The sequence below is a fragment of the Halichoeres trimaculatus genome, unplaced genomic scaffold (genome assembly GCF_033239565.1).
Source record: "Halichoeres trimaculatus isolate MK-OKI-2021-1 unplaced genomic scaffold, fHalTri1.1 fHalTri1_scaffold_6, whole genome shotgun sequence".
NCBI classification, from domain to species: domain Eukaryota; kingdom Metazoa; phylum Chordata; class Actinopteri; order Labriformes; family Labridae; genus Halichoeres; species Halichoeres trimaculatus.
In genome coordinates this window covers 38510950-38538676 of record NW_027437184.1, presented here as the reverse complement: position 1 = coordinate 38538676, position 27727 = coordinate 38510950, and the positions used below count along the sequence as shown (strand labels likewise).

At 40.3% G+C, this 27727-nt stretch overlaps 1 protein-coding gene across 1 annotated transcript in view; it reads left to right on the top strand.

The window, feature by feature from the left end:
• Positions 1 to 215: 215 nt before the first annotated feature.
• Positions 216 to 27727, top strand: part of opcml (opioid binding protein/cell adhesion molecule-like) — a 520625-nt gene continuing 493113 nt past the window's right edge. The window contains exon 1 of the mRNA XM_074671787.1: positions 216 to 508. Within this exon, the coding sequence (XP_074527888.1) occupies positions 448 to 508 (61 nt within the window). The 5' untranslated portion in view covers positions 216 to 447. The remainder of the gene's footprint in view (positions 509 to 27727) is intronic.

Below are 27727 nucleotides of genomic sequence, written 5' to 3'. Positions count from 1 at the left end.
CAGTTCTGTCAGAGGGCAGAGAAAGAAAGCATGGCTGAGGATCCATGGCAGGCTAAAAGAAGGAAAAAAGAAAAGAAAAACAGAGCCAGGACTGTTCCTGAGTGATTGACAGATGCTTTAGCCAATGCGGGCAGAGCTCGACCGCCCTCCCCCCCTGCTCCCCCAGCCTTGCAGAGCGCTGGTCCCTCTGTGTGCTGTAGTACGCGCGGAGAAGAGGGAGATCGAACACTGCAAGGAGCCAGTATCTGTGTGTGTGAGAGAGTGTGATCTGCCAACTACTACTTGTGCAGGATTTAAAGCATCTTCAGTTGGGAAGCTATCAGAACTGACATTCAGGAGCAGAAAAAGACAGAGTGGGCAGCTCTCCGAAGCCCTGTGGTGGGAAAGATAAAAACAGAGCTTGTATAAAACAAAGCAGCAGATCAGAATCAGCAGAGCTCAGGAAGCATGTATAACTCGGTGTGTTTCCTCATCCTGTCCTCTGTGTTTGCTGTGCTTGTCTTCCCAGGTAAGACTTTTTCTCCTTCTTCTTCTTCTTCTTCTTCTTCTCTGCATCGCTGCTGTTAGTATGTCTGTGTTTACATCCCTCTGTCTCTATTGACTGATGCTATGTTGAGATAAGCTCTGGCTCTCTTCTGGAGACTTGGTCTTTCTGTCTACTGTTGATTTTGCTGTGGAGCTTGTTGTTGATGAGGAGGAGTCGGTTCAGAGTTGATCCAAGAGTCGTGTGTTGTTTGAGTCCCAGAGGCATGAAGAAAAAATATGTACTGGACATAAAGGCACACTTTTAAGTTTCCTTTCTTTACCAACAAACACACCTGCACTCTCACACCTGACTTTTTTTCAAACATACTCTTTGCTTTGCTGTAATGCACTGTGGGATATCCATTGAGTGTTTTATTGCAGCACCTCCCAACAACTACATCGATCACAGCCTCAATAGATGAACAATGACACAAGAAAGACTTTCCTTCAGTGTATCCATCACACACAGCAGATATGACGTGACGAGAACAAGGTAAAATCTGCAATAAGAGAAGCTGACCCAATGCAAAGAGGTGATTAAGATTCCTTTGATCTGCTGGAGGCATGAGGATGAAAGTGAAACAGACTCACAGTGGACTAAGAACAGCAAGATACTACCATTCAGCTGATCTGAATATTGAAGCAAAGTTTATTTTGAATATTTAAAGTATTTTTCTATTTGAAGTTGGGATTATTCAGATCAAATTGCCCCCAGAGCTAAAGTTAGCTTTGCACAGAAACATTGTGGAGAAATTTCCTGCAGAGGGAAACTTTTACTTTATATTCCATGCACTTTCCAGTCTTTCCCTCATATATTGTGTAAAAAGCACAGGTAAGTACTTTCTTTGAGCAGCCTTTCTTTTGACGGATATCTGAGTTCTACCTGAGTGAAGAGGGTGTGTAGTTTTGCAAAGCCTGCTGGGAAAACTTGCAGTGAGGAATGAGGAAAAAGTTCCCTCCTGCATCGCACCGTCTGACATTTAGAAAGACAACATTTCCCCCTAATGTCAGAGATTCTCTGCAGGAAGTAGATCACTTTTTAGTTCCAAGACAGTAGCAGCATTCTGTCTTTTCTGGCGCTCATCAATAAAAGCTGAGCTTATGGGGCGTTTATGTTAAAATCTATTCTTACAGGCTCCCTTTTACTATAAACATCGATTACTTACCCCAGCAATGTATGGAAATGTCAATAACATTGAGGGATTATGTCCAAAGTGACGTAGTGTGTGTAAATAAGCACGATGTGCTGAGCGGTAGAGCGAGTTAAGTACTTCTGAGTTTGCAGTGTGTATTGATGCTGAAATATAAAGCAGCATTGACCTTTAACCTTCACTCCTGTGTAGAGGAGAAGTCTCTCCTGACTGGGTTAGACACTGTGAGAAAAAACTGCTCCCTGCTGGTGTCACAGGGGAGCTCGCTGTCCTGAAATTATGGTAAATGAGTCTGAAGTCTGAAAATGCAAATATGTACCCAAAGCACCTGAAGTGAGAGGAATATGTTTTCTCACCTCAAAGGGATTGTGTGAGGGAGATTGTGTGAAGCAGCCTGACAGGAAATAATGTGTTGTGAACCAGTGGGTGGGCAACCAAGGGCTGTATCCCAATGTTTTGTGTTACAATGTGGTGTCAGTATGAGAACGACTAGTATCAGTGTTTTGCTTTCAAAATATAGTGGTGACATTTAAGACGTTGTTAAAGTTCTTGCTAATAGAATAATGATACAACTAATATGATGTGGGTATAAGAAAGATACACAATGATCAGTGAATAGTATTTTAATTTCATCCATTTTCACCAATGAAAGCAGTTACATTTTTTGAAAGGTATGTATGAGTGGGTGTTAACCCTTTGTTGCCTGTTGTTGTAAATTTGTGAGATACCTTATCAGGTCTTGATAGAGCCGATATGATATTTTTATTCCACCATTGCCTAATATAATATACTAGAAAAGAATATATTTTATTTTTTCCCGAGGGGAAATTTAGGAGTCACAGCAGTAATATAAGAAAACAAAAAAAAGAAACTGTATCGTGCAAAAAGGTCCATAACATATATATATATATATATATATATATATATATATATATATATATATATATATATATATATATATATATATATATATATATATATATATAACTTTGTGAAGAGTTTTGTATTGTTGTATGAAAAATATTTAAATTAAGAATCCCCAATAAATGTGGCATGTGTAGAAACACAAAATCACACAAGAAAAAAAAAAAAAAAAAAATGTTTACACCTGTTATTCATTCAGGCAGTAAGAGGTCTAGTGAGCATTTTATTAATTGTGGACTTTGAAGGTCTGTGTTTTCATGTTACCACTCTTCACAGATGGAGAAAGTGCTATCAGCACCTGTGGAAGGTCCTCTTCTCTTTTCCACTCAGTGAATCTTCAATCTGCATTTTCTTTCAGTCCTCTAAGACTAACATGCTGCTGGTTGTGATTTCTTTGTGTTCACTTTCCTGAACTTCATCAACGCCTCTCTGACTGCATTGTCTTTTGAAATATATAAGGTAATCCCTAAAAAAGTCATAGTCTGGATGGCAACATACAGTAACCTTTAAACCTGTATATACTGTATATGTACAGCCTTAATGGAGCCTTCACAGGTGTGTCAGATCCCGTACCATGTACTCTTCTGATCCCATATCAACAGGATCCTGGCTATGAACTGTGAGCTCCTCGGAGTGGAGGCAGGGTCTATGTTTCCAAAAAGAAAGTCAGAGTTTAAATCCTCAGGCTGCAGGACAGTTTTTCACTTTCTTTCAGTCCATCTTAAACGTGTCCCGGTCCTGAACGTCTCCAGTGTTCCTGGATCATATTTATGTCTGGTTCTTTCTTTTTACAGTACAGTTTGAATCTAAATTTGTGGATATAAAATGATTTAAGAATTGAATTTGAGACTATATGGTGATCTCCACTGTAGAGTCACGTCCGTTTTTAATGGAGTGCTGTCTGGGGGCATCAAAGACCATGTTCGTCCAGTACTAGTCCTTTTTGGACACAAACTTACTTTTCAAACTGATTAGAACTGATTTTAGGTTTTGACCAATCAGGGTGAAGTATTTTACAGCTTGTGATTTGTAAGTGAGTTGATGAATGATTGTTTGGACCTGTCACAATGAAGACATACACACACAGGTGTGTTCAGCCTGGCTGAGGTTCTGCTCTGAAAAGAGGATAAGAGTTTAAAATCCTGATAAATACACTGTCTTAAATTAAATGGGAATAACCCAGTTTTATTACGATGGTGCGCTTTACATCAGGTTTTGAAACTGATGGGCAGCTTAAACAAGTATAAAGTTTTGCCAAATTTCTACTCTTGTACCCAATTAAAGTTTTATTTTTTCAGTATAATTAAAGCTCATTTTTGTAAAACCTCTCAAAAAGAAATTAAAAAGATAGATGATTTTTACTCTACCTTTTCTCACCACAACAGAAATTTGGTTAAAACTGGGCAGCAATGGTCGCTGATGGTGTTGGTGATGTTTGCTAGAGTCAGAACGTCCTCAGGATCAATGTGGTATTCAAGAAGACTGAAAATAAATACAAACAAACAACAAAACAAATATACATATGCTCACATGTTCATGCTCACATAATTATCATTATTTCTTTAAACAGAGCATTTTGATCAGTTTACAGCAGTTTACAGACAGATTCAGGGATTTGTACCACACACACACACACACACACACACACACACACACACACACACACATATATATATATATATATATATGATTTATGATTTTTTCGTGGCTAGGCGCTGCCCAAGTTGCTACCTGTTGCAGCAGCTCACTCGTCTTTGTCCATTTCTTGTAAAAAAAATTTCCGTCTCTTTTTCGTCATCTTTGTATTTGGAGTGGATCATCACTTTGTATGGTTCATTGTTGGTCACGGACACCAAACTTTTTGTGACTTCAGCAATGTTTTTTTACTACTTTTCTCCTGTGTTTGTCTGGAGATCCTACATGTAACCATGGCTGCATTGTTTACATGCGAAATTAGCTGTTAGCAGCCTGTAGCATGTCAATGCTAACTAGTGTAGGGCTTGATGATTTCCCTCGAGGTGAGGAGGAGGAGGTGAGGACGACGTGCTGGTTCTCGGGTGTGAGCTGGGAAGTGACGACGTGAACCTGTCCTTCCATCCATCGTTGCTGGGAACGTGGGATCTATCTCCGGTGGGATGGACGAGCTAGCCATGCTAACCCAGCGCCATCGTGCTGTTCACGGACGTGGCTGACGGCGCTGACATTGGATGCCGGCGCCACATTGGAGGAGCTTCGCCTGCTGTGAGCATCCAGGAGACAGAGGCTGTTTCCCAAAGCCCAGGTACCTTGCCTTGCCCTGGAAGGCAGTGCCTCCGAAGCCACTTCCTTCCAATCCAAGGCAAGTGTCCTGCCTCTGCTCAAAAGGAGATGCTAATGGAATAGTCTACAAAGGCATATTTTGGGAGGAGCTCAGATGGCTACAAATCTACACTTTTTGCTTTTTTATTGTTACATCATTGACACTCTGCAGGTGCAGCTTCTCAGTAATTATAGTTGCATGAGTGACACACAAAAGAGTTAGGTGGTGGACATGGTATAAGTTATTATTTTCAGAGGTGTATTTTGTTACTTACATTTAAATTGAAATTTACCACGCGCCTCCACTGGTGCGTCTTTTCCTTCCATTTTTTTTTCCTTTTTTGTAGATTCACGCGTTGTATGTTGGGTATTTATACCCATGGCAAGGCAGCAAAGGATACACCTGTGTATCCTTGGTCAATTAGCCACATGCTAACCAAACGGAGGACATATGCCTCCGGAGGACATGAACATTGGAACAGCACTGGGGCAGCGACTGATGATGTGGATGCCTGCCCACGCCCACCCCACGCCCACATCAGACCAAGGCAAGGCAAGGTACCTTGGCTTTGGGAAACAGCCAGAGATTGAATAGACTGCTGGGGAGGCTCAGTCCTGGACCCTGTGGAGGTGGAGACTGGCTGGGCTGGAGAGTGGTGGACGAGTGGTGGACGGGATGTCGTCATCTAATTTCCTATGGACCTTTTTGCACTTTTTATACTCTTTCTTATTTTTGTTTTCTTAAATGCTGCAGTGACTCCTGAATTTCCCCTCTGAGATAAAGTATTTTCTATATATATATATATATATATATATATATATATATATATATATATATATATATATATCACTGATTCTTGAGAGTTGGGACAAAACATGTCCTACAGTGGAAAGTCTGATTTACATAAAAAATCAAGACTTTCAGCATGATTGACACACTTTAAAGAGTGAATCCAAATGACCTGTGTATACCCATAAATTTTTTTTTGCAAAAATGGGTATTTTTGGGGGGAAATTTAGATAAAACTTTCACCTTAGGTTAAAAGGTCCATGTTATTGATCTTGTCCTTAGCACTTAGTCATAGTAATGACTAGCCCAAAAAGCCTTTGAAAATATCAAAAATTGTAAATTAATATACATCAATTATAAAAGAATGTTTTTAAATATATAAAACAAGGTATTACGTGACCGTCAAATAATATTTTCTGTAAAAATCTGCCCATTAAAGTTTGGTCCTTAGTTTCTGTCAACTCCGTCAGATTTTTTATAAAACCTAATTAAATCAGGAAATAGCATGGTCAGCTATGCCCCTGAGGACCCCTTGTCATCTTCCTGTCTGTGCTGAATTTAACACTAGCACACATGCTCTGATAAGTTTTACATTTTTAGATCTTTTAGACCAACAATGTCAATATTCCTATGGTCACAGCTGGATCATGTCAACTCCGTCTCTCCATTATGGTGCATTTTCTTAAACAATTGTGGATTGAATTTAAGTATTTTAGTGAGGTTACTGAGACAGCTAACAACTGAGGAAAAATTAGCTATCTGCAGTGCACAGTACATGTTTTGGAGGGAAAATGCATGCCCCTTTGTCAACTCCGTCAGACGTCAACTCCGTCAGTTTCTACATCTGACGGAGTTGACATGTAAGCTGATGGAGTTGACAAATCCAGCTATTACTTCTTAATGTCCTAAATATTGTTATTTGTGTACATAGAAGAGGATTTAAATGATTTTTAAGAGATTTATTTACACATGAATGTACATATATAGCATGCAATACATTATTTAATCATAGTGTATAACCTTCACTTCTGACTTGTTGGGAATGGGCAGGCAGTGGTCTGGTTATTGTTTTGTAACCCTTGCTGCATTTATATGTAAAACAAGAATATTTTTTCATTATTTCTATTTTTTTAGAGAAGTATGGCTAAACAGAAATTGTCAGTTTGGGAGCAAAGAAGAAGAAATAGAGAGTACCAGCGAAAGAGAAGAGAAAAAATAAACAGTGACCAAGAGAGCAAACAAGACATGCAAGAGAAGGAAAGACAAAGGTGGAAGAAAAGAGTTCAAGACAAAAAAGTAGAGACAGACTAATATGGATTTTTTGGGGCCAATGCCAATACTGATTATTAGTGGGCAAGGAGGTGGATAACCGATATTTGAAGCCGGTATAAATCTGCTGTCGAGGTGAAAATATTGGCATAAAAAATTTGAGCAATACAAACTCCAACACTTCTGCATCCAAATTCCTTCAAGCATGTTTATTAAACAGCTCCCAGGCTCAGCAGCATGTTTTATAAAGTTAAATGGAAACTTAAAAAAAATAAACTGCTAAAGTTTTCTACAGTAAACAAAGTTTTCCAAAATTTCAATGTAACTGCAATAAAAATTGAAAGAATTGAGTTTGTGCTGCCTTTTACAGGCATGTTATGCAGTTGAATTAATTTTCTGTTTAGTTTTCACATGACTGATTTTTAAGGTTTTGACCATCTAGGGCTTCCATAGCGTAGACGGAGAAGTTCTGTGCAGAGAAGCATCAACAAGCAGCTCCTGAATGTCTGCAGTTGAAAACATTTCTTATCATTTTTAAGAGGCAGAAAAACTTTTTCCTGTGGGTATTGATAAGAGGAGTGATTGATTGATTTGTGTCACTTCCATTGACGTCTTTAGACGTCAATTATATTTGACGGCTGGCGGTATGAAGCTCTCTGCTCTGAAAACGGCTGTTAGTGAATGAGTTAAAATAGGCTCATAGACAGTAAGATAGTCACAATGCTAAGTGCGGCTGCATTAGAGCTGCAACAACAGTTTTGAATGGGTTTCATATTGGCTGTCGGGTTACAAAAAGGCTGATGCCGATATGCCCCAAAATGCCAAATATCGGCCCCGATAATCGGCCAGGCCAATAATCAGTCTATCCCATGGCCCAACAGCAAGGGTTCAACCTAAGCTTAACAGCAAGGATGTCTGTTTCTGTCCAGTTGAAGACATCATAGTGAAAATAACGAGAAATGCAATACCAGTCAGATCGAGATCTACAGCATAGCCCCTGATGTGGTAGACTTCATAGAGCATGAACATGTCCAATGTCTGATACTATGTATGTAGTGTTTAGTTAAAATTAAGTGCAGTATGTTCAATTAAAGGTCAGTGGTTAGTTCTAAATCTGTTGTGCACACAAAAGATGTTTGTTCATCAATATCCAATCTCCTGCACACATTTTTTCAACACTGTCAGTTTTTTGTCAACTCCGTCAGACCTTTGTCAACACCGTCAGATGTATGTTTTTGTGAATTTTGATAAAATAAAATGAAATATTTCTTCAGTATATGTTGTTTATGTATTAAAGAACCCACAGAGCTACATCCTCTAATCCCTTATTTATTTAAGAAATTTGCCTTTGTGATCATAAAATTAAAAACAAAGTTTGAAAATCCCAATATTTGGAAAACTGGGTTTTCAAAATAATCTGAAATCACAATGTAATGTTACATACTAAATATTTTTGCATACCAGAGTATCTAAGCACAATTACCACATAATTTGGTCCTTTAGATTCTTGTTGGACTGATAGATTTTTAACAAATAAACATGTTTCCCTTTAGAACCCAATTTTTGTCAACTCCGTCAGACATACTTAAAAGTATGCAATTTTAATTCTATTTTTATTTAGAACCTGTTCCTTTACATGGGTATTTAGAAAAGCCCCTCCTCTTCAAAAATATGTAACTTTAACAAATGTAGGATGCATTTTGTAAAACAGCATTTTTAAAAGTGTTTTGTCCCAACTCTCAAGAATCAGGGATATATATATATATATATATATATATATATATATATATATATATATATATAGAGAGAGAGAGAGAGAGAGAGAGAGAGAGAGAGAGCGAGAGGTGTCTGCAGGTTTAGTCTGAACATCCATGTTTAAAATCAGGAACAAACAGCTAAAGATGAGTGGTTATCTGTGTTTGTCTCTGTCCCTGAATCAGCTAATGGTTCTGATGTAGTCTGCATACTGTTGTCAGATAATGGGCCTTGGTCCTGGTTTATCTGGTGTCCTTTTCATGAACCATTGTTATTATGTTCATTCATCATGAGAGAACATGTCCTCTCTTGTACTTTCTTTCTACAAATATGGTTGCAGCCTTTTATTCACCTCCCGATGTTCTTGTTCATAGTATTCTACCAGAGAAGAGATAAAAGATTATTAACTGAGGATTCACATGACTGAGAACCTCCCAAGTTTTGATAAATGCTGCTGTAATAAAAGCCTCAAAAGATTTTTTGAAAAAAAAAAAAAAAAAAAAAAGATTTTGTTTCTATTTATTTATTTATTTATTTTTGGAGGGGGGACATGATAATCATGAGGTGATGTATGTAAGCTTTACTTTTTCTCGTACAAATAAAAAATAAAATAAATTAATAAATGCGCACTTGCACAAAGAAAGATCTGTATTGTCAGAGCTCATGTTTAATGAACGGTGATGTGATATTGTCCCATCTTTTAACATGAGAAAAGGTAGACTGCATGGCTTACCCAGCAGCCAGTCACATCGGTGAAAGATGACTCTGAATCTTTTGGCTTCACTTGTGGGGAGGTGTTGTGCCATTCATTTTACAGTCTAATGCAAAAGGTTGGATACATTTTGCAAAATTTCGAGAACAACAGTGTTACTTTACTATGACCAAACTGTGATGACAGTTAGTAATTTGGGCCAACCAAGTTGTTTTTACCACATTATCAGGTGTGTGGCAAAGGGAACTGACGTATTTAATCATTCCCATTTTGTGAGATCTGTAGTTAAATCAGTCAACCTGCGTATCACTCAGGGTTGGATGGATTGCACACTCTGGCTCCATTACATCCGTAGCAGTCCCTGTGTCACAGAGAAATGACAGAGCAGTCTGATGCCGGGCGGGATGAGGGATTAGCTCTGCTGCCTGATAGTTGTTGCAGCACTGATGAATTGTGTGTGATGCGTTATGGTTCAATCAGGCACAGATCAATAGCAGCCTATCAATCAAAGCTGAGTGCTGTGTCTCCATTCCTCACTGAGCCTCACTGAGCCTCACTGGGTCTGCAGAAAGCACTTAGCATGCTGGGAAGGATGGTGTAAGTAGGTGTGCTTACTCAGTGCTCACCTACGCTTTTTACAGGAGGCTTTTTTTCTGTCTTTAAGATTATTGTATGAGGCAACAGAACTAACCAACCAATGTCCATTTGGCCACTGTATTTACATTATAAGATATACAGTCCCCTGTTAACGGCCTGTTCCTGGTGCTTGGAGGCTGCTCTGCTATGCATTTCCATATGGTTGCCATTATCAATACTTAACACACATGTAGGTCACACCTGTTTGTACTATTAACAATGAAAGCCTCTTCATATTCAACTGCAGATGATCTTAGTAGTGAATCAAAGTCATCTCCACATTTCAAAGCTGCTGGGTGAACCATGTGTGAGGTTAATGGCTGATGTGCTGAAGGTTTTCTGTACCTCAAACAGAAACAGCATGAAACAGAATGTGAAGACAAACAGAAATATTAAAAATGTCTGGAGCCGCTCCGCTGGGTATGAAATATCATCTTATTGCATTTTCAGTCTCTTGAGTTGCCAAAGGTGGACCTCCTGCAGGAGGTGTGTATTTGTGTGTGTGTCTGTGTGTGTGTGTGTGTGTGTGTGTGTGTGTGTGTGTGTGTGTGTGTGTGTGTGTGTGTGTGCTTTAAAATGTATGTGAGCTCAGCATGCTGCTAATGTGTGCACAACATGTTGACTCATTAACTGCTTCATACATACACACAGGTTGCAACCTGAGCCAAGTTTACGCTGATTTCCTGTTTGTGTGCAGAGAAGAAATCATTAAGAACGTGTGTGGAGACAAACTGTTTACATAAAGCAGGGTAAGTTCATGTTTGTCAAGACATAAGTGTGAACGATGAAAAGAGAAAGGGGTGACATTTAACGCGTTTGAGCTGCATTTGCAGAAGGTAAAGCAGGGTGGGCAGTTTATTTTGAGGAGAGGCCACATGAGAAACTTGAATTATGTCAGAGGGCCGCACCAACAATATCATTATCTTAATTCTGCTCAGTATCAAAGAGGCAGTGTGGGGATCTGTGTGAAGTGGACTGCAGTGACACCTTTTGGTGTCGCACACTGTGGTGAAGACGTGATTCTGAACAAGATGTGTTCTTCTTTCTAGTCTACTTTTCTTTGTTCAAGACAACTTTTACCAGATCCAGCGCCACAAGGTAAGGTATTTATCAGCAGTTAGGTAGAGCTATGCTTTGAAACCTGACAACAAGCTAACTTTGTCAGTTTGTACCTAAACATGGACATAGTCTCACCGACGTCACCAGTCTGTTTCTGAAATGGAAAATGAAGCACATCGGCTATGGTGGCCATATTGGTAGTGGCAAGGGCTTTGTGTGCAGCCCGTACAGCCATAAGGCGCCTGTTGGTCACGTGACCCTCAGCTGTGCCTCTTATTGGGGGAGCTCGCGATCTAAATATCCTCCGAACAGTTAAAAAAAAAAAAAAATCAACCCCGTACAGTGGGTGCTGATAGTAGAATAAGTTAATTTCTGCTTTGAAAATTACTTTTTTTGACTTGTTGTGTATGTGACTCCTGGTACTTCCGGGGCCAGCCTCAAGCGAACTCTCGAGAAACAGCAGCTTTTAGCACTTCAGCATCGACTCATATTCTCAGACTGGAGGTTGCTGCTTGGTTTGTACCGTAGTTTAGCAGCCGGCTATATTTAGCTCTACTCACAGCCCAGTGCCCTGACATGTCAGTAATGTGTAACGTTATTGAATCCTGGTTCTGTCCTACCAGTCACCAAGCAGAGCTAACGTAACCTCACTCTCCATTTTATTGATAGACTCTCAAGTTTGAACAGACCACTGCAGAATAACTGCTGACTGTGGGTTGGAGGCAACATTAGCACAAACAGATTAACCCTTTTAGCTTTTATCTTATGTTCTATCTCTCTTGTTTATCTTTCTTCTGCTCGTCTGTCCTTTTTCTGTCTGAAAGTTAGGCTCCAGTATCCACCATCACTACAAAATTACTCAAGAGACAAAAATCAGGTCTGAATTGCCTGTGACCTGACAGAAATAATATAATATTTCATCCACAGCCCTGGAAGTATCAAATGAAGACACATGGAACCAATCAAAATTAGAGTGTGAATAAGATGATATCACTGAGTTTGACACTGTTCATTATAAAGGTCCATACGCAGGGTCTTTGTTGCTTTGATCAGTGTCTGCTGTAAAAGGACATCAGTGAAACACAATAAAAATCTTTCTTCTCGGTGAATACAGGTGAAACTGAGAGGGTGGACAAGTTGACCCTGAAGTCGCTTCTTAGACTGTTGAGAAGTAAAACCCAGGACAAACCTCAAATTGCACAGATAACTGGTAAAAAGTTAGACCATCAGATCTTCTCCCTTAATGAAGTTCTGCATTAACCACACTCATCTTCTGTAGACTCAAACATCACTGAATTTCCTCTGCATGGGTAAGAAATCCTTCACATGCAGGGACTTGTCTCTGTCTTGTTCTGTAAACTAAAGCACAGTAAAACTGATCAGGAACAGACTGCATGATTGTTGGCATGAGTGAGAAGAGAGGTCCTTGCATAAATCACTTTGTGATGACCTTAATAATAATTATAATAAGACTTTATTAATACAGCACTTCTCTATACAGGTTAGAATGTGTTCCACAGTGGGTGAAATGATTAAGGGCAAACAATAAAACCAAACAGAAGCTGCTAGGCTCTGAAATAAATGTTTAAGTGTACATTAAAACAAATTCAAAGTGAAATGAGATAAAACCAAGGAATAAACAATGTTCTGTTAAATTAAATCTTGAGCAGTGAAATAAAACAAGATTTAAGATTGAGTGTTTTACTGCCAAGTCAGCATCACACACTGACAAAAACTCACAGCTCTCACTCATAACAGTTCACCATAACAAAAAGTTGATGGTCTGATGACGGTCTGACCTCCTCTAGCAGGCTGGTCCACAATTCTGGGGCTCTCTCACAGAAAAGCCCAATCACCCTTTGTCTTTAATCTGGACCATGTCCTGGCTCATACGGGGACAGAAGCTCGGAACTACAGAGAGGTGCTGGTCCATGTTGGGCCTTAACCCCATACTGCCTCAATTCATTTACAATTACACATAAAATGTTTTGGTGTGTTTTTTCATTCTTGCAGATGTGAAATTGAGTGGAGATTGTAAATTAAGATATAGAACACACAATAGTTAAAAATAACTTATATGATATACATAAACACAAAAAGTTTACCCTCTGACCAATATATTGGGAAATAGTGCATTTGACACAATCCTCGGTGAGTGCAAAAATATGAATCAATAGACATTAGTGGGAAACAAAGATCATCTTGGCTGCACCAAGACCTGACATGGTACCTAAGCCTTCACTCATTTTCAGCAGGTGGGTGGTTGCTGCACGTTGTTTTTGTTGGACAGGGACTGACATGACTGACATGACTTCTTTGTTACCTAAACAACCATCCAAACACTTCTCATGTGAGCTTTAACCTGTTATATCCCTTTCACCCTTGTTTTATGACAAATATTAAGTACTATTTTTTATTCTTCCTCCTCCAGTATTCGTCTGGAAATGTTTTCTGCTTGGTGTGCGGTCAGTGTTGCCCTACTTAACATTCTGCGTATGTCTTCACACCTGAAGCTACCCCATGTCTTGCCAGAGTTACCAGATCTTTTTTTTGGAGAAACAAGCAGCCAGATCAGAGAGAGCGCTTTGAGTCCAGAATAAATATCAATAACTTTGACAGGAATAAGAAGAGGAGGAAACTGAGTTCAGCAGAAGTCCTGCTCCTGTGTTGACCTCCTCTCTGCCTCTCACTGACTGACCGACTGACTGCCTGAACATGATGCAAGAGAAGACAGATCTCTACCCTTAACAGGGGAGAAGTGATTACTGTAGGCACATGCATGGTTCAAACACCCCTGTATTTAGAAGTTTAATATACTGAAACTGTAGCATAAGTACGGACTAAAACTGAGAACTTTGTCAAAAAGAAAACAGGCTCACCAACATCTTCAAAACTCATGTGTTATAAAAATCACACCCAGTACAAGTGCAGATACAGTAAGATAAAATGTAATATTTATCTATTTTGGCTGCAAAGATCTCTTTTTTGTTGGTGTGCACGCGTGCAATGCTTCCAGAGCCAGCCTCAAGAAGACACCGGTGGAACTGAAGTTTCATCCGTTTCATTCCTCACCGCTGGAAATGTTCCTTGGTGTTACCTCTTCTTAGAAGAGCACTGAGGGTACTTGTCCTGTGTTAAGATTGGCACAAAGAGTGAAGACTGTGGAAGATACAGCGGGATTGATAAGAGGGTCAATAAAGAACTGGATCATTAAGCAGAACCAGCAGGTTCCACTCTGCTTACAGATTCTATTTTAATGGGCAACAGGTCCCCCAGTCGGTCCACCGTCTTCCCCTTGGATTAACGCCTAGACTGGGATCTAGAGCAGACCTTGTGTAAGGCTGGAACTTTCCAGAAAGTGGTCTGACAGTTCTTAATCCGACCCTTTGTGTAGTGGAACATTTTACGAGCTGCTGGTGCCAGTGGTGAGAAGTTCCCCTTTTCTCGGAGAGCCGGTTCTTTTGACACTGCTCCTAAGGAAGGGCTGGCTCCTTCGGCTCCTGGAGGACACCTTGTTTAGCTTTATGTGTAGTCTTATATTTTAGTTTTGGCTGGCAAATGCATGATTTGTGTATTGATAAACCTTTTTATCATTCAGTCATTTTATGAGGAGCCTTATTTTGGGCATTTTCTCTGTTTCAGCAGCAGGCATTCTTACTTTCAATATTTCAATCAGACTATTTGAACAAAAGATGCTGATTCAGATGCTGGTCTTTGTGTTTGTCCCTCATATTTACGTCATGTTGTGACACTGTCCTCCTCAGAGCTGTCTGCTATCTCACTCATTGAGTCGGGACGAGCCGCTATACTCAACTGAGTTTCCCATCTCTGCTAACACATAATGGTACCAAGTTCTGCCAGCAGAGCTGAGTGACTGAGTAAGAGCTGAGCAAGAAGAAGAATTAATGTCTTCTGATTCACTACAAAGCACCAGCTCTGAGAGCCACATCTTTTGAGCATGGCACATCACTAGCTAGCACCCCTTTTCTGTGCTCGCTACATCACAGTCTCTTTGTGCAATCCATCAGCATCCGAAACTTCTTGGTATCTTTTATAAACTGTAGACATTTAGGGTCGGATCTACTGAAGGTTTGTTTGTAGAAGAATATGTGCAAACTTGGCAGTGCATTCAAAGCTGATGCACTTACTGGATGCGCCAAGGGTTGCATCTGTGAAATAAGCAAAATAGCATGTGCAATCTATTTAGCGTGTTTGCCTTCGTAAATATGCAGAATATGCAGATCATCTGAACACACAAAAACCTGAGAGCAGGGGATGCAGTTGTTATCGTTGAGCACCTGCAGAGTGATTTACCAAGCCTGAAACTGTCGGCGAACATTGTTTTTGTGTCTTTATTTGGCACATTGGAAAGTCAGGTGCAAACTGGCACAGTGTTACATACAAGCTGGTCATTGTGGCCAGATGGAGGTAGAGGTGCTATGACAGACGAGGGAGACAGTGAATTTTCTGTGCGTGTGTAAATATATTTGGACTGTCCAAGATAAAAATCATGGAGACATAGGGCTCTAATTTCGTAGCGCAGCGCAGGGGGCGCAAGCCTGGCGCAATCCTGGCGCAATCCTGGCGCAACCTGCGCAATGCTAATTTCGTGCGGGGCACCACCGTGCGCTGCCAATTTGACAATTTGGTAGACCGTCTGCGCAGAGATGGGTGTGACGGTGCGCTAGGGGGAGTTGACGGCGCACCAGGGGAAGGTGTCAGCAGATTCATGTTGGCGCAGTGACAATTTCGTGCCAAAAAAGTGCGCTGAAAGCTCGCCAGCTCCAACCTGGTCTATCCTCGGCGCAAGGCGGAGCGCACCCCACGCAGCTGTAATTTGGTGACAGGCGCACATGTGTGCACATGTCATCAAAGCCTCAGAGGCAGGTTTCCAGAGTGTCAGGCACATTTTAATGCAATAAACAATCACAGTAATCACTATTTAATATAACCGTCTGAACCAGCATATACATTTGTATCTTTATTAATTTTCCCGTCGCATCTGATGTCAGATTAAAGCCGTTTGTCATAATGGAAAGTTAACCTGACGACAGCTGGAAGTTTGATACACATCTTACAATTAAACAATAAACAGCCTTAACATCTGATACTGAGTATATCTGGTTCTCTCATTTCATTTAATTCAAAGAAAAGAGGGAGAGAAAAGACGAAGAAAAAGAAACAAAATAAATGTATGTTACTCAGGATTTACCCGTGATTTCCCATATTTCTCTGTTTTAGTCTTTATTTTTAATGTGATCTAAAAAGATGGAGTACATTAGTGTAAGGAGGATGAGGTGGAGACACTGGGAGAGTATACAGTATATCACCAAAGGCTCTGCTTGGTGATGACAAACCAGGAGTGCAGGTGGATCAAAAGTATTCTGAATGGATAAGCCAGCTGTGTAACTGCCTCTTAATTTTTTACTCCTATTAATGACAAAGGAACAGATTAAATCTGTCCCGGGAGCTGGCCCACAAGGTGACACGCGTTGTGTCCTCCGATGTGCCCCGCTGTCCATTCTCCTGCTGCAGGGACAGCGGCTCTGACCGTCTCCGCTACCAGCACTGTTTCCGCGGAGCTGGAGATAACTCAGACCAATCAGACGCTGCGCCTCGGCCGCAAGGCATTGAAAGGCGAGGAGAGGCGCTCATTTGATTGGTGAAAACAGCGCTCGGCTGTGTTAAACCCACTCATGGCTTTTCTCCTCCCTCTCTGCCATTTGCGCGGAGGGAGGCGTGGACACGCAGCTCTGCGCTCCTCTGCGCCTGTACTGCGCCTCTCTTGGCACTGCAGGAAACTTGCAAAGTGCGCCGGTCACGCCCTGTGCACACGGTGAAGGCTGGCGCAGGGCAGGTGCGCCTTCGCCTGCGCCTGGTCTACGAAATTAGAGCCCATATTGTCTATCCCACAACGCCATTTTTAACCTTTGATTTTTTTAACTGGGGCTTATTGTTTTCACTGGCTGTGCTGGTCCTCACCCTGTGCGTAGTTAACGTTCATCTCCTGCAGCTCAGTTGAAGTACCAGAGGCACTGAATGACCTCCGGACTGTTGGCAGGGCATTGACAGTCACTGTCAGCCCAGACAGCATCGACCAGCTGATTCCTGTGCACAGCGATAGCCTGAGTGTTATGGCGGAGGGTGCACACCATGATGCACAGCTCTTTCTTCCTGCACAGCAGCCTGTGACCGACATGTTGGATTTCTCCAACTTAGCAACTCTGCTCTCGCAAACTCTCCATGGTGGCAGCAGGTAGCACATGCTAAATCCTCACTTAAAGGGGGCAGTTTCCTCCTGTTATCAATGAACACGCAGTCTTAGTGGATCACCTGCAACACACCCACTAATAACATGCAAATGTTTTAGTATATGCAATTTAGCGCTTGTTGTGTGGGATCTAAGTAGATCAGGTCCTTAGAACATAAACCAATTAGGGATGGGTACTGAGTTAAGAACTTTTATAGGTCCCGACCAAATTCTGTCAAAAGTACTGAGTATTGATTCACATAAAATCAAAAGGTTCCATGTTTAGGTACCTAAACGAATCCTCGTAGCTGTGAGGGACTGGAAGAGTAGGAGATTTTCCATGCTGGACATGAACACAGCATTGCAAGGTTATATATTGAAGAAAACATGTGTTTTATTGGGGAAAAAAAAAAAAAAAACTTTATCATTAAACAAATTATTTTTGTTTTGCCACATAAACACAAAAAGGAACAAAAATTGGTACCGTTGAGCATCGATACCGATTGCCAGGTACCGAGCATTGGTATTGTATCGTCTCAGATGTGAAAGGTACCCATCCCTAACATCAATACTTTGCTCACAGCTAACCAAAACAAAAACAAAAAAAAAACATACAACTGTATCAGAGGGGCAATGACGTCTGTTTTACCAACTTCAAGAAGTGATTTGGTGCCACCAATAAACACAACCATCCTGTGGACTGTGAGAAGAAGACAGATTTACCACAGACAGTCAAAACATAGGCAGGGAGACTGAGCAAACTCCTGGCATCACCTGCCCATCTAGGAGCTTTCTCTCTGCCTGGTGATGTCTCTGGATGGAACATGACCAGAACCTGCACCATGGCCCAAAAAATGAAGAAACTTTGAGGAACACTAAACCAAAGTCCCAGACACTGATCAGACTCAGCCTGACGTTTCCTTTGATAAATCCATTAATAATTAAATGTTTGATTTCCTTTAATTAAAATATGCATTGTTTAATCATAAAGACAGCACAGATGCTGTAGGTTTATGTTACAGACTGATCTTTAATGTGTGGTGTAAGGTTACGTCCTCGTGATCATTCACTCTCAGAGAACCAGGCAGCTCACATGACTGGACGCTCCATCCTGTTAAAATCTGAGCCAAAAAGAAAAGCATTGGGTTCTGTGACACACACATACACACATACACACACACTGCTCAGAAATGCAGTGTGGCAGAGGGTTGCTCAAGGGCACCTTGTCAGTAGCTGTTAATACAGAGGGGAGTGTTAGTGGAGAAGCCACTTTCATGTTCTGGTTATAAGGTTGTTCTGTGTGTGTGTGTGTGTGTGTGTGTGTGTGAGTGTGTGTGTGTGTGTGTGTGTGTGTGTGTGTGTGTGTGTGTGTGTGTGTGTGTGAGAGAGAGAAAGTGCTGACCTGGGCGTAAAGCTGTACCAATGTTTCAGAGTGAGATGGAGGCTGCAGGGCGACTTGTGTGTTTTCTGAGGAGTTACCTTGAGGAAACATTCAGCCTCCTGTTGGCGTTATTTTTCTTTTTTATTGGAATTAATTGGACTGTCACTCTGACTTTGTATCGCTGATATAAAAGCTCTGCCTTTCAATTCCAACGTCTGCAGAGAAAAGGGTAAAAGACCTGGTGCAGGCTGAGCTCAGACGAGTTAAGGATGTTCCACAACGTTCATTTGCATCAACAAATTAAACTGTCTAAGAAAGCGTGTGAGGAAACACCGGGCTCAGATCTTTAAATGAATTAAGAGTTGGGCCTTGAACAAAAAGACCCCGTCCAAACATGAACCCTGTGTAAATAAAAGTACGATGAGAGCCGCTCTTCTCCATTAATCTGAGCAGACAGTGATGGTGTGTCTGTGGGATGATCCTGTGCAGTGGCATGCTGCTGTCAGCCCCATTCAAAGGAGGTGTTGAGCATTATGAGCGTTTGACACCCTCTGATAGGAAACACCTTAAGAGAACAATGTATTCTAAGAGCAGCCGTCAGGAAACAGCTTTATCAGCTCATTGTTACTCAATCCAGCACCATTAAGGAAACCAATTTCTTTCTGCCTCTGAGCAGCTTTTAAAGAGGAGCCTAAATACCAGCAGCAGTTAGGAATAAATCTGTTTTATTGTTCACGTCTCACAAATGCTTCTGCAGAGTGTAGGGTAGAATCGGGCCTTTACCTACAGGTACATATGCAGAGCATGTTTGGGACCTTTATTGTGTTTTTTTTAAGAGTGCTTAAATAGATTGTGCTTAATTTTAGGGATTAGAGGAAGAAAAAACACATTTCGATTTATTTTGCAGAAGCTAAAATCACTTTTTTAGTGATCTCAAAAAAGTCTCCCTTCTAGATGTATATCCCTGATCCTAATCTACACTTTAAAATGAGATTATCAGCACCTATATAGGTTATTCCTAAATGCTACTTGTTAGCTTCTCAGCCAGGTCTGGACAGGAGTTTAACAGAGAGCACAGAGATCTGTGTTTTTCTCTGCTGAAAACAATTTCTGTGATTAATTTTGTAGTGATGGTGGACACTGGAGCCTAACTGTCAGAGAGAAAAAGGACAGAAGAGCAGAAGAAAGAGAAACAGTAGAGTGATAGAGCAACAGCTTAATGCTAAAACACGAGCTAAAGGCTAAAAGCTAGAGGCTGAAACACATGCTAACAGCTAAAACATGGGACAAAAGCTGAAACTTTAGCTAAAGGCTTAAACTTAAGCTGATGGCTAAAACATGGGCTAAAGGCTAATAAACGTGTCGAAGACTGAAACACAGGCTAAAGGCTAAAACACAGGCAAAGGCTAAGAGAAGCACTAAATGCTGAAACACAAACTGACAGCTAAAACATGGGCCAAAGGCTGAAACACAAGCTAACAACTGAAACATGGGCTAAAGGCTAAAAACACAGGCTAAAGGCTGAAACACAAAATATAGGCTAAATAATGGACTAAAGACTGAAACTCAAGCTAAAGGCTAAAACATGGGCCAAAGAATAAAGACAGGCTAATGTGTCCATGGTAATGTTGACTCCTACCCACAGTCAGCAGTTATTCTGAAGTGGTCTGTTCAAACTTGAGAGTCTATCAACAAAATGAAGAGTGAGGTTACGTTAGCTCTGCTTGGTGAGGTTGGAGTTGGTAGATGAGCTCTGGTAGGACAGAGCCAGGATTCACTAACGTTGCACATTACAGACACGTCTCAGAGCACCGGGCTGTGAGGAGAGAGAAATATAGGAGCTACTAAACTACGCTACAAACTGACAGTTAGCTTGTTGTCAGGTTTCAAAGCCCAGTTCTGCCTAGCTGCTGATAAATACCTTACCTCACGGTGTTGAATCTGGTAAGAAGTTGTCTTGAACAAAGAAACGTAGAGTTCAAGAGAAGATCTGATCTTTATTCATTTCCAAAACAGACCACACCTTGGTAAGAGTCAAGTCTTTACAACAGTGTGTGAGAGACTCTGGGCCAAAAGGTGTCGCTGCTGTCCACTTACAACAGATCTTCCACACTGCCTCTTTAAATGTGTTTTATTCTTTGCTCGCCTGTGGTGATGGAGTTTTTGTTTGTATGAGACATAAAGCCATCTCCCCCCACTTGCTGAAAAACCACATCGAAGGCGTTTCACAGCAGTGGTTATTTTGACGGCTTTTTCATATTCCGTCAATTTTCATTTATACTGGGTGTTTAAATCTTCAGCATTTTACACTGTCTACACACTTTCTCCTGTGCAATATTCAGCTGTATTTTAGATATTAAATCACGAATGTTAGAGAAGTTTTTACAGCTCAAGGACAAAACTCAGCTTTTATTCATTGGCACTAAAGCTCAGAGAGAAAAACTGAATGCCAACCTTCAAGTACTGGCTCTAAACCCATAGCAGCAGGTGAAAAATCCCTGCATAACATTTGACGCAGACTAAGTTTTGAGCGACAAGTTAAAGTGCTTTTTTTTTTCTTTGTTCTAAAAAGGGAAGATTTTATTACTTGAACATCAGTTTTTGTCTAAAGCTAAAAGCAACAACACTAGTTCATGATTTTAGAGCTGATTTTTGTAACACTTTTCTTCCTGTTTTTTCTGAAAAGAACATCTGTCAGTTTCAGCTGCTTCAAAATTTAAGCAATGGGATGCAGACAAAGACCACGAGTGACAAAAAGCACTTTTTTTTTTTATTTTGTGGTTCCATGGAGGCAACTCTCTCTTATTGGCCATTGTCATCCTCGGTGAAAATGAGTGGTGTATTCATCCTAACAAATATCAAAAACACATCAGAAAATTATCAGACTGCTCTGATGAGTCTGTGGGCCAATCCTGGGGCTGAGGGAACTGAACTAGTTTGATCAAAGAGAGCAAAAAACTGGACTATCCAAGGTCTCTGGCCTGAGCTAAAATAGCACAAACAAACGAAAAAGTTCAATGGACGATGACTATTTTCACATGTGCACCATATTGCTATTAGTGTCCATATTCTGGTTAAAAATGTTGTGAGGAGGATCTGATCTAGTTGCACTCTCTCACCACCTTGTGGCCCAGAGTCTCATACACACTGTAGTAATAACTTTAACAAGGTGTGTGTTTGTTTGGAATTATTAGATCAGATGGAAACAAATTTTCTTTGTTCAAGACAACTTTTAATTGGATATTACATGCTGAGGTAAGGTATTTATTAGTACAGTTATGTAGCGCTACAGTAGCTGGCTATACGTAGTGCTATGGGTAGCCCGGTGCTCCAACGTATCTGTAGGGTATCGTGACAACAAGCTAACTGTCAGTTTGTATGTAGTTTAGTAGCTGTCTGTACTTAGCTCAGATGACGGCCTGGTGCTCTAAGACATGTCAGTAATGTGTAATGTTAGTGAATCCTGGTTATTTCCTGCCAGTCATCTACCAATCAGAGCTAACGTAACCTCACTCTTCATTTTATTGATAGACTCTCAAGTTTGAACAGACCACTGCAGAATAACTGCTGACTGTGGGTTGCAGTCAACGTTAGCACAAACAGATTAACCGAGGTTTTAGCCTTTAGCTTGTGTGTTAGCCTTAAACTCATGCTCTATCTTTTTCCTGTTTCTCTTTCTTCTGCTCCTCTGTCCTTTTTCTGTCTGACTGTTAGGCTCCAGTGTCCACCATCACTACAAAATCAATCACAGAAATCGTTTTCAGCAGAGAAAAACACAGACCTCTCTCCTCTCTCTACTTAACATCCTCAGGTGGTGTGCTGTTGTGATAGAGAAGTGGATGTGCCGTAAATCAATCTAGTGTTGTCCAACCTGATTGAGCAGCTGAGAAGAAGGGTGTGATAAAAACCTGTAACCTGTAACACTGGTGCTGATAATCTCATGTTTAAGTGTGGATTAAGATCAGGCAGATATCTAGAAGGGAGACTTTATCAAGATCACTCAGAAACTCCTCACAGGGTCTTTCAGGGAATATTAAAAAAAAAAAACGCTTCTTAGAGTGCTGAGCTACTGGAATATTCCCAGATTACATGTAAATCAGCATATTCAGCTTGTAGTAGGAGTAGCATGACAAGATGTCATGTCATGTCTTTTTTTTGTTTTGTTTTGTATTTCTCTATATTGACATTTCCATCAATTAGTCAAAGAAGCTTGCTTTTGCACTTTACTGTGTAATATTCATATTCCTTCGTCATCAGAGAGCTCTCTCATTCTCACTCATCTCCCCAAGTGCAGTTTGTTGCACACTCTTTAAAAATATCACTTTTTTAGTGCTTTCACCCATCAATACTTTGAACGAGTTTGTCTCCTACTCGCCCTGAAAGTGTTAACTCTTTTGCTGTCCTACCATGTTGAAAATGCACAGAAGTTAAAAATAATTCTTTTAAGTCTCTCCCATGGGAGCATATTCTAAATAACAGGTTTACATGACCCAATACTTGGGTTGGCACAGGCATATATCAGAGGTCTCATTTGAGTTTTTAATTATCAGAGAATGAGCTGAATCGGATTGTGACAATCGGAGTAAGGTGTTCACATGCCTCCAACACAATCAGAATATTGTCATTACTCTGATTAATACAGGGATATGGTGTGCGTGTAAATGTAGTCAGTGAGGGAGCATGTCTGTGGGACTTCTCCCTCTGCCTACCTGTCTGGCCTCTCTGCACCGTTTTATCCCCTCGTCCACCCAGAGCACAAACTGAGCTCAGGTGTGCAGCTGGCAGAAGAAGGAGGGGCACCAGAGAGAAAGAGACGGATCAGCAAAACCTGACCACTTGTAGCAGTTATAGAAGAGTGATTTTTACTCCAAGTCAAGTGAAAAAAAAAAAAAAACACTCTGTCAGTGAGAAACACCTCGGGTCAGTTTTTTAACTCTGCTTTAAATTAAAGAGCTAAGGACACAGCACAAAGACTGTGTTTCACCTTAGCAACTCCTTAAACACACCTGCAGTGACTGAACAGACAGGTTACTACACTCTGAAGTGCTTCTTCATCTTTGATGAAGAGTTGATCCAAACTTCCAGAGGTCTGACTAAATGTGTCTAACAGATCACCAAACCAGGATAAATGGAGCTGAAGACACAGGGATACAGCGAACAGAAGCAAAACAAACAAACAAAAAAAAAAGCTCAAAGGTTTGATCTCAAGAAGACCAGAGGAGCTGGTTGCTGTTTTGTCACCAATGCACATTGAGGTGTTAAAACTACATGATAAATGTGATAAATTGCATGAACCAAAACTGACTAATACTTGTGACCACGATAAAGTACCAGAGTTTAAGACGATAAAGTCACGAAAAAAGGTTGAACATGGAAACATGCCAACAGATAAAGAAAGAGCGGGCCGAGATACAATCACAGATAGAATGAACAACCAGTTCATCTAATCCAGACTCTGAGTTATAAGAACATTTAGTTAGAAATGGCTCCACAGATTTATGACACCATCTCACCTCAGCGTCTTATTTTCTCATGAGTCTGTGTTGAAAGATGAGCTAAGAGGGTGTCTGTGTATTATGCTGCAAACTGAGAGATGGGAGATAATTAGCATGCAAACTTTGTCTCATCGTCATAAATATTTTATCTCCTCAATAGTCTACAAGGCTGTGTCTGTGGATGTGTGAAGATGGCTTTGTTTTTCCACGTCTTTGTGTGTATTTTTAATCAAAAAGACTCCAACAGAAATGTTCCAGTCAGAGCACAGGGGGTCAAGTGAGGATCTCACAGCCCCAGAGCTTTCTTACCAACGCTTCAAGAGCTGTTGTTGAGAGAGCGTTTGGCTCAGGTCTCACTTCAAGTTGTTTTGATAGGGAGCAGGAGTGAACGTGTTCAGATCAGTTCTTTTCATGAGGTCCAGGTTTATTCTGATCCCTCGTCATGACCTACACATTAAATGAGATAATTAGCTCCATGATTACTTGTTTGTTTGGACTGAATTTTAGTGTCTGTATTCAAGTCACATCTAAAAAAGGGAGTCTACATTCTGAAGTGTTTTTCTTTTGACTTCCTGTTTGGTCCTCGTGGCTGATAGTAAATGAGGAGTAAAACATTTTCAGTTCAAGTTCATGGTGGCAGAAATAAAAAGCAACAAGCACCTCGACACACACTGCTGCACACAGTGGAGTCCGGGTGAATTAGCTTGAGCTGTTTTGCTTTTCTGAGCCAAGCTTGCTACAGGATCACACCAGTACTGTAGGGCAGCGACTTTAGCTAAGCTAATGTTAGCCTGGGTTAAACAGCCCTTGAGCCGTGCACTGATTTAAAAAACAGACGGACATTTGGTCGCTCTCTAAGTAGCTGAGGGCTTCATTGCTCATGTGTGAACTGATAAAAAGCCTTCTGGCTACCCCTATCACCCCTGTTGGATAATAAAGGACATGTTTTGTCTTCTCAAGTAATTTTTTTGCTATTTTTTGGATATTTTGGAGGAAGGTTCTATCTTTTTAATCTTAAAATTCAAATTCCTCACTTTTTCTAAGGTCAACAACAAACTGTGGGCCCTCCAGCATTTATATCATGGAGAATAACTAATTTTATGCATATTTAGTTTAGAATAAAAATTGTGTCATTGTGTAATCAAAATGGACTTTTAAGGGGTTAAAACAATCAACTATAACTGGCTTTTTGTCAGAGGACATTTGTGTCCTCTCATTTCCTCAAATAGTGCTAAACTAAAGGTGCTCACAAAGGTTAATCCAACCAAGAGGAGCAAAGTTATTCAAATATTCAACTTCTAAATACAAGTGACTTTTATAAAATGAGTGTTAGTAACAAACTGATGAAAACTGAGAAAGGTTCAGTAAGTATGTCTATGAACAGTATGTCAGTGTGAGAATCACTGCTCTCTGAGGGCTTGATAAAACCCAAAATGTGACAATGACCCCAAATGTAACAAGTTGTTGCATTTTAGGCTTTACGACAATATTTCTATCACATTTCAGGCTCAGCATTTACATGACATTTCAGTATTATTACATTTCTTTAAATTACATTTTGGGTCATTGTTACATGTCAGGCTCCCAAAGGGCTCTAAGGGAGTGTGCTGATGTTCCCGCAGACCTTTGTCCCCATCTTTATAAGATTTAAATCCAAAGTCTGGTTTTGATTTTCTGACTTAAGGAAATTAAAACAAGTGTTCAACATCTATAAGCTTTGCTTCAGCCAAAACCCTTTATGATCGGCCTATTTCATTTTTTTCTTGTAATGATTGAGATTGTGACGATTTCTGCTGCCGATGACTGAAATAGTGTTAGTCATTCATTCATTCAGTCAGTTTTATCATAAATCAATTTATTCACTCATTTACTATAAAATGCTCCCTAAAACCTTGTGGGAAGGGTAGAGCTTAAAGTGAAAGGAAATATATATATTTACATTATTCAGACATTTACTGGGACACTGGGACTCATCTTGTCTCATGGGCTGTGACGGCTAATGTCACAGTGATATCTTTCTGTTCGCTAACCGACAAAAAATAAATCAGAGTTTACAAAGTTTAGTCGTAGCTACAAATCAATACATGACCTCATCACACTGCTAGATGATAAAAGTCAACTTTCACAAAGACAAGTAGGATCAAAAGTGTAGCTTTAACAACACAGAGTTCCATCTTCACCACAGTGGGTAATGGTGCTCATGGGAAATGCAGTCTTTGTACAGACCTCATCCAAAAGGGAGAAAGAGAATCAGCACAACCTGAAACTCCTCACTGGACTTCATATGCTCAGCATATGGTTGGGCCATAAACATTGATTACATGAGTTTAAAACAAAATTATTATTTATTCAGTAACATATTAATGTTAGTAATATATCCCTGGTTTTATTCAGATACATTTTTGGGAACAAAAACGTGTTTTTATATTCAGTGGAACTAAAAACTCCTGTCTTCATTGACTCCATATGCTCCAGCTGGAGGAATCCAGTAATGTTCTCCTTAATTTCAAGCCCAGTAGACTGAAACTTTTTGGTCCTATACAGAATATTTGCAAAGTGCCTGAGCTGTTCAGCGTGATGTATTACATTAGTAAGGGCACTATTTGTCTCTGTAAGCCTCTAATGGTTAAATAAGGCGTTTGGAAATACCGCTGCTTTGACTCGCAGAGGTGAGACAGTATCTGCATTAGAGCAGACAGTGGTAATACAGCGGTGTCTTTAGAGTCTTTATTGTGATGAATTACAACAGGAGAAGTCGTGCACTGTTGTTATTCTTTAGATAATCTCCAGGGCAGACTCTTTTACACATTGGAAGTCCTTCTCAGCTCTTGATTCCTCCCTTAAGGCTGCGTATTTATCAAAGTTACTCAAGATAAAGTCTGCGACTAAACATACAACTTTTTGGTCTCAGTGTTACTCGTAAGGTGTCGCCCCCTCAGCTTTAGGTGATTAAGTCATTCATCATAATGACACACCTTCAGGCGGCGACGGACAACATCAGAGCTCCGAGCTGCTCATTGATCCTTGAGACTCAAAATGATTAATTGCAATCATCAGAGTCAAACTGGTTGTGGAAATGAAGCTTCACTTTATTAGCCGCTGATGACCAGAGTGTGTGTCCGCTTTGACTTCATGTTCATGTTCTCGACTGTTGCGTATAAATCATGCTAACTAGTCTAGGTTGAAGGAACTAATATATTGTATATTCCTGAACTGTCATTAATTGAACAAATGGGAAAAGAAAGGCCTACTCTCTAAATACTATAATCTGATTATGACTAATTCCAAGGACTCTGCAGTAGATTGAATGCATGGAGAAAAGATGTGCAGAAAGACATTGATAAAATAGAATGGAAAAAGACCTGTCTAGAAGCCCAAAAACAAACCATAAATAAGCAACTTACATTACTACAATATAAATGGTTAACAACAAATTTATAAAACCCCCGAAAAAAAATATCCCTGATACATGTGCTAAATGG